Below are 18,371 nucleotides of genomic sequence, written 5' to 3' on the forward strand. Positions count from 1 at the left end.
GGGGGGGGGGGGGGGGGGGGGGGGGGGGGGGGGGGGGGGGGGGGGGGGTTGGTAGTCCAGTGGTAAAGCGTTAGCTTGATGCGCGGTGGGTCCAGGATCGATCCCCGTCGGTGGACCCATTGGGCTATTTCTCGTTCCAGCCAGTGCTCCACAACTGGTATAACAAAGGACGTGGTATGTACTATCCTGCCTGTGCGATGGTGCATATAAAATATCCCTTGCTGCTAATCGAAAAGTGTAGCCCATGAAGTGGCGACAGCGGGTTTCCTCTCTGAATATCTGTGTGATCCTTAACTATATGTCTGACGCCATATAACCGTCAATAAAATGTCTTGAGTGCGTCGTTAAATAAAACATGTATTTCTTATTGCCCAGAATCCATGTCAAAATCGGAGTCTCTTAACGCTAGAGCTAGGGAAAGTGCCAAAAACTAAATAAAGTTATTCTTTATTAATCCACAAAGTAAAAGGTATCCGGTAAGTAGGGTCTCCACGAGAACTCAAGTACTCGGGCACGGGTCGAGTTCAGCAAGACTCGAATCTGTTCACAGGACTCGATGACCCGCACAAGGTGGAATACAATGAGCAACTACAATACAATGGACACTGTAGGACAATAATTTCAGCAGGAGATAATCAACGATATAACGATATAAGTTACACAATAATTATATGATCGTGTGGTTGTTTCTCATTTTAGACTGACCGTCCGTCCGTCACAACACTTCTAAATGCAATACAATGTCATGCTTTGACATCCATGCTCAGCGCTGGAATTAAGATCCATGATGCTAGTATTTTACTTTATTCTTTAATCTCATCATCACCTAGCGTAAGTGTCGGGTTCTCGAGTCCGGGTCGAGTTTGACCTTCGAGTACTCTAGTGCAATATTTGGGACTCCTGGAGGCCCTACCGATAAGAAAGAAAATAAAGCGTTTTAGTAATGTTAACCAGAAGTACATGTAGTTAACTGTCAGTGAAATATTGAAGTACGGTCTCAAGTGTATTCATTTGCAAGCAAACAGGACAGAAGGAAAGAAATAGAAGGAACAAAAAGTAAAGTAAATTTGTTTTATTGAACGACGCCACTAGAGCACATTGATTTTTAATCTTATCATCGGCTATTGGACGTCAAAGTGAAACATATGGTCATTCTGACACTTTTGGGTTTTTTTTTTTTTTTTTTTTTTAGAGGAAACCCGCTGTCGCCACATAGGCTACTCGTTTACGACAGGCAGCAATGTATCTTTTATTTGCGCTTCCCACGAGCAGGATAGCACAAACCATGACCTTTATTGAACCAGTTATGGATCACTGGTCGGTGCAAGTGGTCTATACCTACCCATTGAGTCTTGCGGAGCACTCATGCAGGGTTTGAAGTCGGTACCTGGATTAAAATTCCATGCCTCGACTGTATCCAAACCCAGTACCTACCAGCCTGTAAACCGAGGGCCTAACCACGACGCCACCGAGGCCGGTTGGAAGGAACAAAGTAAAAACAGATTTGACATAGCCGTCATCATATGGTTAAAACAGATCGATGACTTCTGGCGCCTGATTATGTGGAACCAGCATTTTAGTATCATCACATGTCGGTAGGCCCATTCGGCTATTTCTCGTTCCAGACATTGCAACACGACTGCATTATGAACGGCCGTGGTATGTACTGCCCTGTATGTGGGATGATGCATGCAAAATATCCTTGCTACTGATGGAAACATGTAGCGTCTTTCCTCTCGAAGACCAAATGTTTGACATCCAATAGCCAACGGTTACTTAAATCAATATGTTCTAGTGGTGTCGTTAAACAAAGTAAATACCATTTTTAACGACACCACAAAACAAAATTCATATATTAATCAAATATTATTTAGTAGTTCTTTCATTACGTCGTAGAAAGGAAACCCACTGCAATGTGTTTCCATTAGTTTCCATTAGTAGCAAGGGGTCTTTTATATGCACCATCCCATACGATATTTCACGGTATTCGGTGTAATATTTATAATATATACTATACAACAACGCAACATATACATTAACGTTCATCTTTACTGGTTCTTTGAATATTTTTGTTATGATAGTGAACCACAAATCTCTTGGGCAACCAGCTGAGATAAATCAATTCCTGAAAAATAAGAGACATCGATTTGTTACAGCCAGTTTTTAACTAGAGCGATGCAGGCCCGTAGCCAGCCATATTTGCTGGGCGGTGCGTTAAGATATTGGGTGGAACTAAATTTATATCGTGGTTGCCGAAATCGCTCGAATCGAACGCCCGAAGGGCGCGAGAGGTCTAGGTGGTTCGGGGGCATTTTTCCCCGGAACATTTTTAAATGTTGATGCTCAGAGGTGCATTCTGAAGCTATTAGTGATGGGTTTTTAATATTTTATTTAAGGTATTTTGAGGTCGTAGCGCGTACACTGTTTGATAAGACTTCACGAGCAGCAGTAAACTTTAACTACATTAAAACTGTAAAACCGTTAACACGAGTGACGCCAATTTACTTCATTATTGCTAGTATATTATGACGTAGAACTGTAGGAATTCATATTAATTGTAAATATCAAAACTTGTAGTAAGGTGCCCTTTTGACGAGTCAATGTGCCCTTCTTTTTTGGTCCCCCCCTAAAAATATTTCCTGGATCCGCCCATGATCACAGTGCACAACAGCACTAGGAATGAAATGTGCGATTTCATAAAGGACCACTCATAACGAAGGTGAATCAATTTGTCCAAAAAGAACATTTTCAATAGCGTGTATGTCCATCATGTGCAAGTATGCAAGCATGGACCCGACGTCGGACAGAGTTTGTTAAGCGCCTAATGATGACATCAGGTATTGCCCTCCACTGCTGCCTCAGTGCCTGTACCAACTGATCCCTGTTCATTGGAGGGTTATGACGACGTCGAATTCGCTGGCCAAGATGATCCCACAAATGTCCTATCGGTGACAGGCCATGGCAAAACATTGACGTTGTTTGCGGCGAAGAACTGTTGCACCACACGAGCTGTGTGAGGTCTGGCATTGTCCTGTTGAAACAAGAGTCTAGGATGGTGTTGCAAGAACGGTAACAGGACGGGGCGTAAAATCTGGTTAATGTAACGGCGTGCGTTAAGATTTCCGTCAATGACAATAAAGGTCTGTCCGCTGTTGGCCACAGATACCGCCCCAGACCATCACAGATCCACCACTAAACGGTTCAGTCTCCTGAACACAGCACGGAGCTGTTCTTTCTCCTGCACGTCGGTATATCCGAGTCCTGCCATCAGCTCTGAATAACTGGAACCTGCTCTCATCAGAAAAGAGTACACGTTGCCAGTTCCGAAGTTGCTAACGTTGAAACTGATGTGCCCAACGTAAACGTCGAAGTCGATGTTGCCTCGTTAACGTCATTCCTCTGAATGGTCGATAGGCCCCGATACCATGCTGTCGTAGTCCACGTACAGTGCGACGACTGATGACATGTACAAGGCCAGTCGCTGCAGATGACGTCACAGTGAGGAATCTGTTACGTAAGTGTAAGATGCGGAGATGGCGGTCCTCATTGGCTGTTGTGACGCGGGGTCTTCCAGTTCGTGGTCTGTCTGTAGTCCTGCCAGTCACCCTGTAACGCTGTATTAACCTGGTGATCGTCAATTTTCATCAATTCATGATTCTTGCCACATGGGCATAACTCGTATACCTGCACCGTACCAATAGCTCTCTCTCTCTCTCTCTCTCTCTCTCTCTCTCTCTCTCTCTCTCTCTCTCTCTCTCTCTCTCTCTCTCTCTCTCTCTCTCTCTCTCTCTCTCTCTCTTTCGTCAGCAGTCAGCCTTGCCATGTTCTCTGGTGTTTTACTGTTGACTGAGGCATGTTCTAAGCAATGCCACCCTTTTTTTATACCCTTATGTGCACGAGTATCATGTTTCTCGTGCAGTATAAATTTGATGAATAAACTCATTTTGCACGTGCGGCATCGCCCAAACGCAGCAATGTGCGACTATTCGTCATTGATTGCATTATAACGAACAATACTGGAACCTATCTAACCTTCCATGAACATTGTGTATTGTGTTTATTTATAATAAAGATAATTGGTATACTTTCTTTTGATCGTCAGTTTATATATTGTATGCATGTCGACGTTGACTGTTACATACATATACATTAACGCACTGCCGCAGGGAATAATTAAATAATTTCTGGCCTCACAAATTGTCCCGTGCCGTTGCTGGGAATCGAACCTATGGCACCGAATCGCCCGCAAATAATTTCGTAGGTAGGACAACAAAAAAGCTCTACATATAAAACATAACGCTAAAGGAAAATATACATTTCAGAATTACCAAATATTTGACATGATAAATGATAATGAACGTTGCTACATCATATGTCATAGGGTTACACACCACCATTAATTACTCCATGCAGTTCAAAACAAGTTCTATGTAAGAATATATTTTGTGAAAAATACAACACTATCGAGAGGTGTTGAAACTCATTTGGAACATATTGGGTCAAACACCGGTTACCGATAAAGTTTGTTTTGTATAACGACACCACTAGAAGACATTGATTTGTTAATCACTGGCTATCGGATATCAAACAGTTAGTAAGTTCTGCATTAGTAGAAAGGAACCTTTTTATATGCACCATCCCACAGGCAAGATAGCACATACCACGACCTTTGATTTGATATACAACTTGTGATGCACTGGCAGGAACGACTAAGTATGTATGTATGTATGTATGTATTGATGTGTGAATAACTATATATTGTATATATGTCGAGGTTGACTGTTATATACATAGATATTAACGCACTGGCGCAGGGATAACTAAATCCTTTCTGGCCTCACACATTGTCCCGTGCCGTTGCTGGGACTCGAACCTATGGCACCGAATGACCTGCAACTTTGCAGACTTGCCACGATACAATTTGAGCTATTGAGACATCCATAAAAAGGATGCTCTTTAACTCAACTATATGCATGGTGTCTACAAGTTACGCGGTCGATCCCGCTTGCGTGCATGAAACAGTGGGCAGACCTGGCACTGGCTAGTATGTATTGATGTATGAATATCTATATATTGTATGTATGTCGAGGTTGACTGTTACATACATAGATATTAACGCACTGGCGCCGGGGATAATTAAATCATTTCTGGCCTCACAAATATTCCCGTGCCGTTGCTGGGATTCGAACCAATGGCACCAAATCGCCCGCAACTTTGCAGACTTTCTACGTTACCTTTTGAGCTATTGAGACATCCATAAAAAGGATGCTCTTTAACTCGACTAACGAACCTATGGCACCAAATCGCTCGCAAATAATTTCGTACGTATGAGAAAAAATATTTTAGGAAATAAAATGAAATTTAACCTAGTACAAATATTAGAACGATCAGAAACACGTTTAATATACAGCCACTAATATTTTAGGCAGAAAAATGTATTTGATATGTAGATATAATCGTTAAAAAGTATGTGTTAGTCGATAACATCTTAACATTTGCAGCAAACTCAGGAATGTCCCTTTAAGTGAGAAAGTGTAATTCAGTTTTATATTTAGCTTCCAGCATTGGGTAGGGGTGGAATCAAATTTGTATAAAATCGTATTAAGGCTGTACATATAAAAAATAACGCTAAACATACTATTATTTATCCAAATCGTAGGCTATATATCTTGGAAAAAAATAGTAAGGCGGACATCAAGTTAAAATAAATTTATTCATTTTAAAGGGATATACCCTAGTTTTTAAACACCAAGGCATATTTGTTTACTATTAGAGCCGTTTATGATCACTGAAATCAAACATTGCTTATATTTTATTGTTCAGATTATCTATTTCCGAAGTGTTTCTGGTCATCCTGGTGTTTCTAATACCACAACATGCCATTTTCATATTTTTAAAAACGCACGTGCGTCTGAGAAATAACAGTTATGGAGTTAAGTTTTAGTCTATGATTAACCATATTTCACCGTTTCAACTTCACAGACTCTTGTTTCACTCTCTTGTAACGTTATACAAACGTGTTACAGGTTCGTAACTTAATCAAGCTTAGTGTCCATTTTTACGGGTTGAAACTAGGGTTTGCGCCTTTAATACAACTCTTACAAATACCATTTTAATAACTTGCAGTGCAGCTTCCATCATTGAGGTGGAATTAAATATGCAAAACCAATTACTTAGTGCTGTATAAATAATTAACGTTAAACGCATTTTAAAACCAAAATCATTAACAAATAAGGCAAACAAATAACAATTTAAAGCGAGTTCATTAAATTTTGATACACCTATTTCTAATAAAATTGCTGCTAACAAACGCATAACAGATCTCATCTTTTACAAGCATAAACATATATAATATTTCTGCTTTTAACAATTTACCCTAGAGAAAAATAAAAATCAATACAAAATAATGGTCCGGTATACACAATGCGCTACTACGTGACGTCGCATTTGCCTCATCTTTTACAAGCATAACAATATATACTATTTCTGGTTTTAACAATTAAGCCGAGAGAAACAAAAATCAATACCGAACCGTGGAGTGAAACGCATGATTGCTGTTTCAAAGTAGTTTATTACTTGCCAAAAAATATACATTTTATAGGCATACAAACATATTTACAATAAAATAATACATTGTACATATTGCGAAAAATGGTGAGGTCTACAGGATAGACCTATTAAAAGTTATCACAGTCGATAGTAAAATACAGTAATGAAATAAATACATAAATAAAAACATACTCATAAATCAAGGTTGTCTGTTCTATGTGTGGTAGCAGTTATCAAGTATTTACACAGTTTAATTAACTCTCTTAAGTTATCGGTGGACAGTAGTTGTGTTAATTTCAGAGTTGACGGTTTATTATATTAATAAGTTTTAATATATTTATTTGCTAAACGTGACGTCGCATTCACTCGGGTGTGGTCGTATTGATTTTCTCGAACAATCCATCTGTGTCATTTCTACAAGGACCACGTGACTCGCGCCGTTTGCCGTATCTGATATTGATTACGATCCATTGTTCTAGCTTAATGAATGAGCTCATCAACACGTGCATTAGTAAAGAAAGTTATTCTTTATTAATCCAGAAAGTAAAACGTACCCGGAAAGAAAGAAAATAAGTTGTTAATTACAGTGAACCAGCAGTTAGTACGTGTCGATGGATTAGTTAAGTACTGTCTCAAGAACAAAGCAAACACATAGTTGACTAACCGTCATCATATGGTTAAAACAGAAAGATGGCTCTTGGCGCCTGATTATGTGGAACCGGCATTTTACTACTATCACCACATGTCGGTAGGCCCAATCGGCTATTTCTTATACCACTCATTGCACCACCACAGGTGTATCAAAGGCCGTGGTATGTGCTATCCTGTATGTGGGATGATGAATGCAAAATATCCTTGCTACTGATGGGAAAATGTAGCGTCTTTCATCTCGAAGACCAAATGTTTGACATCCAATAGCCGACGGTTAATTAAATCAATATGCTCTAGTGGTGTCCTTAAACAAAATAAATACCATTTTTAACGACACCACACAACTAATTCATATATTAATCAAATATCATTTGGTAATTTGTTAATTACGTCTTAGAGAGGAAACCCACTGCAATTTGTTTCCATTAGCAAGTGGTCTTTTATATGCACCATCCCACACGATATTTCACCTACGTGGTGGTGATGATGGTATTCGGTGTAATATTTATAATATATACTATACGTCAACGCAACATATACATTAACGTTCATCTGTACTGGTTCTTTTAATATTTATGTTATGATAGACAACCACAAATCTCGTGGGCAACCAGTGAATCGCTGTTCATATAACTCAATTCCTGAAAAGTAAGAGACATCGATTTGTTATAGCCAGTTTTCAGAAACAACACAACACATGATACAACCTTTGATATACCAAGGGCGGGACGTAGCCCAATAGTAAAACATTCGCTTAATAAAAGGCCTGTTTAGAATCGATCTCAGCCGATGGGCCAAGTGGGCTATTTCTTGTTCTAGGCGGTGCACCACGACTGGTACACCAAAGTCCGTTGTATGTGCTATCATGTCTGTGGGATAGCGCATATATAAAAAATCCCTTGCTACTAAAAGAAAATATATATGTCAGAATTACAAAATATTTGACTTGATAAATGATAATGATAAATAAATCAATGTGTTCCAAAGGTGTCGATAAATAATACAACACTTTAACTTTTGGTATACCGTTCGTGGGGCATATGTTGAGAAACGGATTATGGCGAGGAGGTTCGAGCTAACGAACCACTATACCTGAGGTGAGCTTTCAACTGACTGACGCGAATCCCGCCTCTAGGGCGTAACTAGATTATCAAGCGGCTATTAACGTTGCTACATCATATGTCATAGGGTTACACACCACCATTAATTACTCCATGCAGTTCAAAACAATTTCTATGTAAGAATATATTTTATGAAAAATACAACACTATCGAGAGGTGTTGAAACTCATTTGGAACATATTGGGTCAAACACCGGTTACCGATAAAGTTTGTTTTGTATAACGACACCACTAGAAGACATTGATTTGTTAATCACTGGCTATCGGATATCAAACAGTTAGTAAGTTCTGCATTAGTAGAAAGGAACCTTTTTATATGCACCATCCCACAGGCAAGATAGCACATACCACGACCTTTGATTTGATATACAACTTGTGATGCACTGGCAGGAACGACTAAGTATGTATGTATGTATGTATGTATTGATGTGTGAATAACTATATATTGTATATATGTCGAGGTTGACTGTTATATACATAGATATTAACGCACTGGCGCAGGGATAACTAAATCCTTTCTGGCCTCACACATTGTCCCGTGCCGTTGCTGGGACTCGAACCTATGGCACCGAATGACCTGCAACTTTGCAGACTTGCCACGATACAATTTGAGCTATTGAGACATCCATAAAAAGGATGCTCTTTAACTCAACTATATGCATGGTGTCTACAAGTTACGCGGTCGATCCCGCTTGCGTGCATGAAACAGTGGGCAGACCTGGCACTGGCTAGTATGTATTGATGTATGAATATCTATATATTGTATGTATGTCGAGGTTGACTGTTACATACATAGATATTAACGCACTGGCGCCGGGGATAATTAAATCATTTCTGGCCTCACAAATATTCCCGTGCCGTTGCTGGGATTCGAACCAATGGCACCAAATCGCCCGCAACTTTGCAGACTTTCTACGTTACCTTTTGAGCTATTGAGACATCCATAAAAAGGATGCTCTTTAACTCGACTAACGAACCTATGGCACCAAATCGCTCGCAAATAATTTCGTACGTATGAGAAAAACATATTTTAGGTTATTAAAATGAAATTTAACCTAGTACAAATATTAGAACGATCAGAAACACGTTTAATATACAGCCACTAATATTTTAGGCAGAAAAATGTATTTGATATGTAGATATAATCGTTAAAAAGTATGTGTTAGTCGATAACATCTTAACATTTGCAGCAAACTCAGGAATGTCCCTTTAAGTGAGAAAGTGTAATTCAGTTTTATATTTAGCTTCCAGCATTGGGTAGGGGTGGAATCAAATTTGTATAAAATCGTATTAAGGCTGTACATATAAAAAATAACGCTAAACATACTATTATTTATCCAAATCGTAGGCTATATATCTTGGAAAAAAATAGTAAGGCGGACATCAAGTTAAAATAAATTTATTCATTTTAAAGGGATATACCCTAGTTTTTAAACACCAAGGCATATTTGTTTACTATTAGAGCCGTTTATGATCACTGAAATCAAACATTGCTTATATTTTATTGTTCAGATTATCTATTTCCGAAGTGTTTCTGGTCATCCTGGTGTTTCTAATACCACAACATGCCATTTTCATATTTTTAAAAACGCACGTGCGTCTGAGAAATAACAGTTATGGAGTTAAGTTTTAGTCTATGATTAACCATATTTCACCGTTTCAACTTCACAGACTCTTGTTTCACTCTCTTGTAACGTTATACAAACGTGTTACAGGTTCGTAACTTAATCAAGCTTAGTGTCCATTTTTACGGGTTGAAACTAGGGTTTGCGCCTTTAATACAACTCTTACAAATACCATTTTAATAACTTGCAGTGCAGCTTCCATCATTGAGGTGGAATTAAATATGCAAAACCAATTACTTAGTGCTGTATAAATAATTAACGTTAAACGCATTTTAAAACCAAAATCATTAACAAATAAGGCAAACAAATAACAATTTAAAGCGAGTTCATTAAATTTTGATACACCTATTTCTAATAAAATTGCTGCTAACAAACGCATAACAGATCTCATCTTTTACAAGCATAAACATATATAATATTTCTGCTTTTAACAATTTACCCTAGAGAAAAATAAAAATCAATACAAAATAATGGTCCGGTATACACAATGCGCTACTACGTGACGTCGCATTTGCCTCATCTTTTACAAGCATAACAATATATACTATTTCTGGTTTTAACAATTAAGCCGAGAGAAACAAAAATCAATACCGAACCGTGGAGTGAAACGCATGATTGCTGTTTCAAAGTAGTTTATTACTTGCCAAAAAATATACATTTTATAGGCATACAAACATATTTACAATAAAATAATACATTGTACATATTGCGAAAAATGGTGAGGTCTACAGGATAGACCTATTAAAAGTTATCACAGTCGATAGTAAAATACAGTAATGAAATAAATACATAAATAAAAACATACTCATAAATCAAGGTTGTCTGTTCTATGTGTGGTAGCAGTTATCAAGTATTTACACAGTTTAATTAACTCTCTTAAGTTATCGGTGGACAGTAGTTGTTTTAATTTCAGAGTTGACGGTTTATTATATTAATAAGTTTTAATATATTTATTTGCTAAACGTGACGTCGCATTCACTCGGGTGTGGTCGTATTGATTTTCTCGAACAATCCATCTGTGTCATTTCTACAAGGACCACGTGACTCGCGCCGTTTGCCGTATATGATATTGATTACGATCCATTGTTCTAGCTTAATGAATGAGCTCATCAACACGTGCATTAGTAAAGAAAGTTATTCTTTATTAATCCAGAAAGTAAAACGTACCCGGAAAGAAAGAAAATAAGTTGTTAATTACAGTGAACCAGCAGTTAGTACGTGTCGATGGATTAGTTAAGTACTGTCTCAAGAACAAAGCAAACACATAGTTGACTAACCGTCATCATATGGTTAAAACAGAAAGATGGCTCTTGGCGCCTGATTATGTGGAACCGGCATTTTACTATCACCACATGTCGGTAGGCCCAATCGGCTATTTCTTATACCACTCATTGCACCACCACAGGTGTATCAAAGGCCGTGGTATGTGCTATCCTGTATGTGGGATGATGAATGCAAAATATCCTTGCTACTGATGGGAAAATGTAGCGTCTTTCATCTCGAAGACCAAATGTTTGACATCCAATAGCCGACGGTTAATTAAATCAATATGCTCTAGTGGTGTCCTTAAACAAAATAAATACCATTTTTAACGACACCACACAACTAATTCATATATTAATCAAATATCATTTGGTAATTTGTTCATTACGTCTTAGAGAGGAAACCCACTGCAATTTGTTTCCATTAGCAAGTGGTCTTTTATATGCACCATCCCACACGATATTTCACCTACGTGGTGGTGATGATGGTATTCGGTGTAATATTTATAATATATACTATACGTCAACGCAACATATACATTAACGTTCATCTGTACTGGTTCTTTTAATATTTATGTTATGATAGACAACCACAAATCTCGTGGGCAACCAGTGAATCGCTGTTCATATAACTCAATTCCTGAAAAGTAAGAGACATCGATTTGTTATAGCCAGTTTTCAGAAACAACACAACACATGATACAACCTTTGATATACCAAGGGCGGGACGTAGCCCAATAGTAAAACATTCGCTTAATAAAAGGCCTGTTTAGAATCGATCCCAGCCGATGGGCCAAGTGGGCTATTTCTTGTTCTAGGCGGTGCACCACGACTGGTACACCAAAGTCCGTTGTATGTGCTATCATGTCTGTGGGATAGCGCATATATAAAAAATCCCTTGCTACTAAAAGAAAATATATATGTCAGAATTACAAAATATTTGACTTGATAAATGATAATGATAAATAAATCAATGTGTTCCAAAGGTGTCGATAAATAATACAACACTTTAACTTTTGGTATACCGTTCGTGGGGCATATGTTGAGAAACGGATTATGGCGAGGAGGTTCGAGCTAACGAACCACTATACCTGAGGTGAGCTTTCAACTGACTGACGCGAATCCCGCCTCTAGGGCGTAACTAGATTATCAAGCGGCTATTAACGTTGCTACATCATATGTCATAGGGTTACACACCACCATTAATTACTCCATGCAGTTCAAAACAATTTCTATGTAAGAATATATTTTATGAAAAATACAACACTATCGAGAGGTGTTGAAACTCATTTGGAACATATTGGGTCAAACACCGGTTACCGATAAAGTTTGTTTTGTATAACGACACCACTAGAAGACATTGATTTGTTAATCACTGGCTATCGGATATCAAACAGTTAGTAAGTTCTGCATTAGTAGAAAGGAACCTTTTTATATGCACCATCCCACAGGCAAGATAGCACATACCACGACCTTTGATTTGATATACAACTTGTGATGCACTGGCAGGAACGACTAAGTATGTATGTATGTATGTATGTATTGATGTGTGAATAACTATATATTGTATATATGTCGAGGTTGACTGTTATATACATAGATATTAACGCACTGGCGCAGGGATAACTAAATCCTTTCTGGCCTCACACATTGTCCCGTGCCGTTGCTGGGACTCGAACCTATGGCACCGAATGACCTGCAACTTTGCAGACTTGCCACGATACAATTTGAGCTATTGAGACATCCATAAAAAGGATGCTCTTTAACTCAACTATATGCATGGTGTCTACAAGTTACGCGGTCGATCCCGCTTGCGTGCATGAAACAGTGGGCAGACCTGGCACTGGCTAGTATGTATTGATGTATGAATATCTATATATTGTATGTATGTCGAGGTTGACTGTTACATACATAGATATTAACGCACTGGCGCCGGGGATAATTAAATCATTTCTGGCCTCACAAATATTCCCGTGCCGTTGCTGGGATTCGAACCAATGGCACCAAATCGCCCGCAACTTTGCAGACTTTCTACGTTACCTTTTGAGCTATTGAGACATCCATAAAAAGGATGCTCTTTAACTCGACTAACGAACCTATGGCACCAAATCGCTCGCAAATAATTTCGTACGTATGAGAAAAACATATTTTAGGTTATTAAAATGAAATTTAACCTAGTACAAATATTAGAACGATCAGAAACACGTTTAATATACAGCCACTAATATTTTAGGCAGAAAAATGTATTTGATATGTAGATATAATCGTTAAAAAGTATGTGTTAGTCGATAACATCTTAACATTTGCAGCAAACTCAGGAATGTCCCTTTAAGTGAGAAAGTGTAATTCAGTTTTATATTTAGCTTCCAGCATTGGGTAGGGGTGGAATCAAATTTGTATAAAATCGTATTAAGGCTGTACATATAAAAAATAACGCTAAACATACTATTATTTATCCAAATCGTAGGCTATATATCTTGGAAAAAAATAGTAAGGCGGACATCAAGTTAAAATAAATTTATTCATTTTAAAGGGATATACCCTAGTTTTTAAACACCAAGGCATATTTGTTTTACTATTAGAGCCGTTTATGATCACTGAAATCAAACATTGCTTATATTTTATTGTTCAGATTATCTATTTCCGAAGTGTTTCTGGTCATCCTGGTGTTTCTAATACCACAACATGCCATTTTCATATTTTTAAAAACGCACGTGCGTCTGAGAAATAACAGTTATGGAGTTAAGTTTTAGTCTATGATTAACCATATTTCACCGTTTCAACTTCACAGACTCTTGTTTCACTCTCTTGTAACGTTATACAAACGTGTTACAGGTTCGTAACTTAATCAAGCTTAGTGTCCATTTTTACGGGTTGAAACTAGGGTTTGCGCCTTTAATACAACTCTTACAAATACCATTTTAATAACTTGCAGTGCAGCTTCCATCATTGAGGTGGAATTAAATATGCAAAACCAATTACTTAGTGCTGTATAAATAATTAACGTTAAACGCATTTTAAAACCAAAATCATTAACAAATAAGGCAAACAAATAACAATTTAAAGCGAGTTCATTAAATTTTGATACACCTATTTCTAATAAAATTGCTGCTAACAAACGCATAACAGATCTCATCTTTTACAAGCATAAACATATATAATATTTCTGCTTTTAACAATTTACCCTAGAGAAAAATAAAAATCAATACAAAATAATGGTCCGGTATACACAATGCGCTACTACGTGACGTCGCATTTGCCTCATCTTTTACAAGCATAACAATATATACTATTTCTGGTTTTAACAATTAAGCCGAGAGAAACAAAAATCAATACCGAACCGTGGAGTGAAACGCATGATTGCTGTTTCAAAGTAGTTTATTACTTGCCAAAAAATATACATTTTATAGGCATACAAACATATTTACAATAAAATAATACATTGTACATATTGCGAAAAATGGTGAGGTCTACAGGATAGACCTATTAAAAGTGATCACAGTCGATAGTAAAATACAGTAATGAAATAAATACATAAATAAAAACATACTCATAAATCAAGGTTGTCTGTTCTATGTGTGGTAGCAGTTATTAAGTATTTACACAGTTTAATTAACTCTCTTAAGTTATCGGTGGACAGTAGTTGTTTTAATTTCAGAGTTGACGGTTTATTATATTAATAAGTTTTAATATATTTATTTGCTAAACGTGACGTCGCATTCACTCGGGTGTGGTCGTATTGATTTTCTCGAACAATCCATCTGCGTCATTTCTACAAGGACCACGTGACTCGCGCCGTTTGCCGTATATGATATTGATTACGATCCATTGTTCTAGCTTAATGAATGAGCTCATCAACACGTGCATTAGTAAAGAAAGTTATTCTTTATTAATCCAGAAAGTAAAACGTACCCGGAAAGAAAGAAAATAAGTTGTTAATTACAGTGAACCAGCAGTTAGTACGTGTCGATGGATTAGTTAAGTACTGTCTCAAGAACAAAGCAAACACATAGTTGACTAACCGTCATCATATGGTTAAAACAGAAAGATGGCTCTTGGCGCCTGATTATGTGGAACCGGCATTTTACTATCACCACATGTCGGTAGGCCCAATCGGCTATTTCTTATACCACTCATTGCACCACCACAGGTGTATCAAAGGCCGTGGTATGTGCTATCCTGTATGTGGGATGATGAATGCAAAATATCCTTGCTACTGATGGGAAAATGTAGCGTCTTTCATCTCGAAGACCAAATGTTTGACATCCAATAGCCGACGGTTAATTAAATCAATATGCTCTAGTGGTGTCCTTAAACAAAATAAATACCATTTTTAACGACACCACACAACTAATTCATATATTAATCAAATATCATTTGGTAATTTGTTCATTACGTCTTAGAGAGGAAACCCACTGCAATTTGTTTCCATTAGCAAGTGGTCTTTTATATGCACCATCCCACACGATATTTCACCTACGTGGTGGTGATGATGGTATTCGGTGTAATATTTATAATATATACTATACGTCAACGCAACATATACATTAACGTTCATCTGTACTGGTTCTTTTAATATTTATGTTATGATAGACAACCACAAATCTCGTGGGCAACCAGTGAATCGCTGTTCATATAACTCAATTCCTGAAAAGTAAGAGACATCGATTTGTTATAGCCAGTTTTCAGAAACAACACAACACATGATACAACCTTTGATATACCAAGGGCGGGACGTAGCCCAATAGTAAAACATTCGCTTAATAAAAGGCCTGTTTAGAATCGATCCCAGCCGATGGGCCAAGTGGGCTATTTCTTGTTCTAGGCGGTGCACCACGACTGGTACACCAAAGTCCGTTGTATGTGCTATCATGTCTGTGGGATAGCGCATATATAAAAAATCCCTTGCTACTAAAAGAAAATATATATGTCAGAATTACAAAATATTTGACTTGATAAATGATAATGATAAATAAATCAATGTGTTCCAAAGGTGTCGATAAATAATACAACACTTTAACTTTTGGTATACCGTTCGTGGGGCATATGTTGAGAAACGGATTATGGCGAGGAGGTTCGAGCTAACGAACCACTATACCTGAGGTGAGCTTTCAACTGACTGACGCGAATCCCGCCTCTAGGGCGTAACTAGATTATCAAGCGGCTATTAACGTTGCTACATCATATGTCATAGGGTTACACACCACCATTAATTACTCCATGCAGTTCAAAACAATTTCTATGTAAGAATATATTTTATGAAAAATACAACACTATCGAGAGGTGTTGAAACTCATTTGGAACATATTGGGTCAAACACCGGTTACCGATAAAGTTTGTTTTGTATAACGACACCACTAGAAGACATTGATTTGTTAATCACTGGCTATCGGATATCAAACAGTTAGTAAGTTCTGCATTAGTAGAAAGGAACCTTTTTATATGCACCATCCCACAGGCAAGATAGCACATACCACGACCTTTGATTTGATATACAACTTGTGATGCACTGGCAGGAACGACTAAGTATGTATGTATGTATGTATGTATTGATGTGTGAATAACTATATATTGTATATATGTCGAGGTTGATAGCAGAAGTATAGTATAGTGTTAGTTATGTTACAGATTGTTTTGTTTAACGACATCACTAGAACACATTGATTAATTAATCATCGGCTATTGGATGTCAAACATCTGATGCGCGGTCCGTCTCGGATCGATCTCCATCAGTGGAACCATTCCATTATTTATCGTTCCACACAATGCGCCACATGCGGTATATCACATAATATGGTATGTGTTATCCAGTCTCCTGGATGGTGCATACAAAATATACCTTGCTACTAATGGAAAAAGGTACCGGGTTTCCTCTCCAAAACTATGTAAAAATTACGAAATGTTTGACTTTCAAAACATTCGGTGATTAATAAATCTTTCTAGTTAAGCAAAACAATCTTTAAACTATCCATCGATCCATCCATAAATACGTACCAACCCACCCACCTACCTACATCCATACATGCATAAATATATACATATACATACACGCACGCACACACGCTCGCAAGCACACAGACGCAGATATACATAGATTTACACGACATATTTCATGCTATTTCCTATGATATGCCATTCATGATTCACTGTTTGGAACAGAAAAATTCAATAACTCCACCAAGAGTAGGCCATTTCAAACGAACGGATTAATACCGAGCATAAAACCACTTTTTTAAGGCACGCACAGTTTCAAAATGTCCACATTACTTTAAATAGTTGAACCAGAGCCCTACGACTGGCATATCAAAGGCTTTTGTATGTGCCGTCCTTTCTGTGGGATAGTGAATATACACTGTGACAGGTTTCCTGTCAATACTACGTGTCCGAATAAACAAATGTTTGACATCCAATAACCTTTTGACTAATTAATTCATGTGCTCTAGAAGTGTTGTTAAACACATTTGCTTTTTGGTTTTTTAAACAAATGTAACACGAGTTTAATATCTTTATTTTATGTGGCGTCTCTTGGCCCAAGATGCCCAGGGACATCTTGGCCGGAGCACTGACCAAGATGTCCCAATTGAGACATCTTGGGCCGGTGTCACATATAATTTGTACTCCCTTGGATTTGCACTCCCCAGTCAAAATTATATGTTGAATAAGCACTCCCAAGTCCATATTATACATGCAACATACACTCCCCCAGTCTATATTATATGTATAATAAAACTCCTTCTGAATAATATGCATTCCCCCAGACTACACATAGGCTATAATGTTTTTTAAAGCACTCACAAAATTATATTTTTTGAGTGTTTGTGATGTTTGTAAAAGCTGGTATAAATCTCAGTGGCGAATCTAGAAGAGGGTGTTGGGTATATGAATCAGGGGCGAACCCAAGGGGACCAAAACTTTTTTTCATACACCCTTGCAAATTTGCAGAATAGAAATAACTCATCATGTGTGGTGATCGGATGGATCCCAGAATGTGCTTGTTTAAAGACCTTATATATAAAAAAAAATAGCAAGGAAGTTACAGGGACAATATGAAAGACACAGGAAGAAAGGCGAATTTTAGACGACATTGCAAACCATTTTCAATTGAGGATGGACAATTATTTTACTTAACAAAACATGATGATCGAATAAAGATAATTTAATTCT

At 37.6% G+C, this 18,371-nt stretch overlaps 1 protein-coding gene across 1 annotated transcript in view; it reads right to left on the bottom strand.

The window, feature by feature from the left end:
• Positions 1-450: 450 nt before the first annotated feature.
• The window catches only part of LOC121385921 (CUB and sushi domain-containing protein 1-like), a 39,375-nt gene continuing 21,454 nt past the window's right edge, over positions 451-18,371 (bottom strand). Inside the window, exon 10 of the mRNA XM_041516713.1 lies at positions 451-588. Coding sequence (XP_041372647.1) covers positions 451-588 — 138 coding nt within the window. The remainder of the gene's footprint in view (positions 589-18,371) is intronic.

This window comes from Gigantopelta aegis, chromosome 12 (assembly GCF_016097555.1).
Source record: "Gigantopelta aegis isolate Gae_Host chromosome 12, Gae_host_genome, whole genome shotgun sequence".
Taxonomy (NCBI): Eukaryota; Metazoa; Mollusca; class Gastropoda; order Neomphalida; family Peltospiridae; genus Gigantopelta; species Gigantopelta aegis.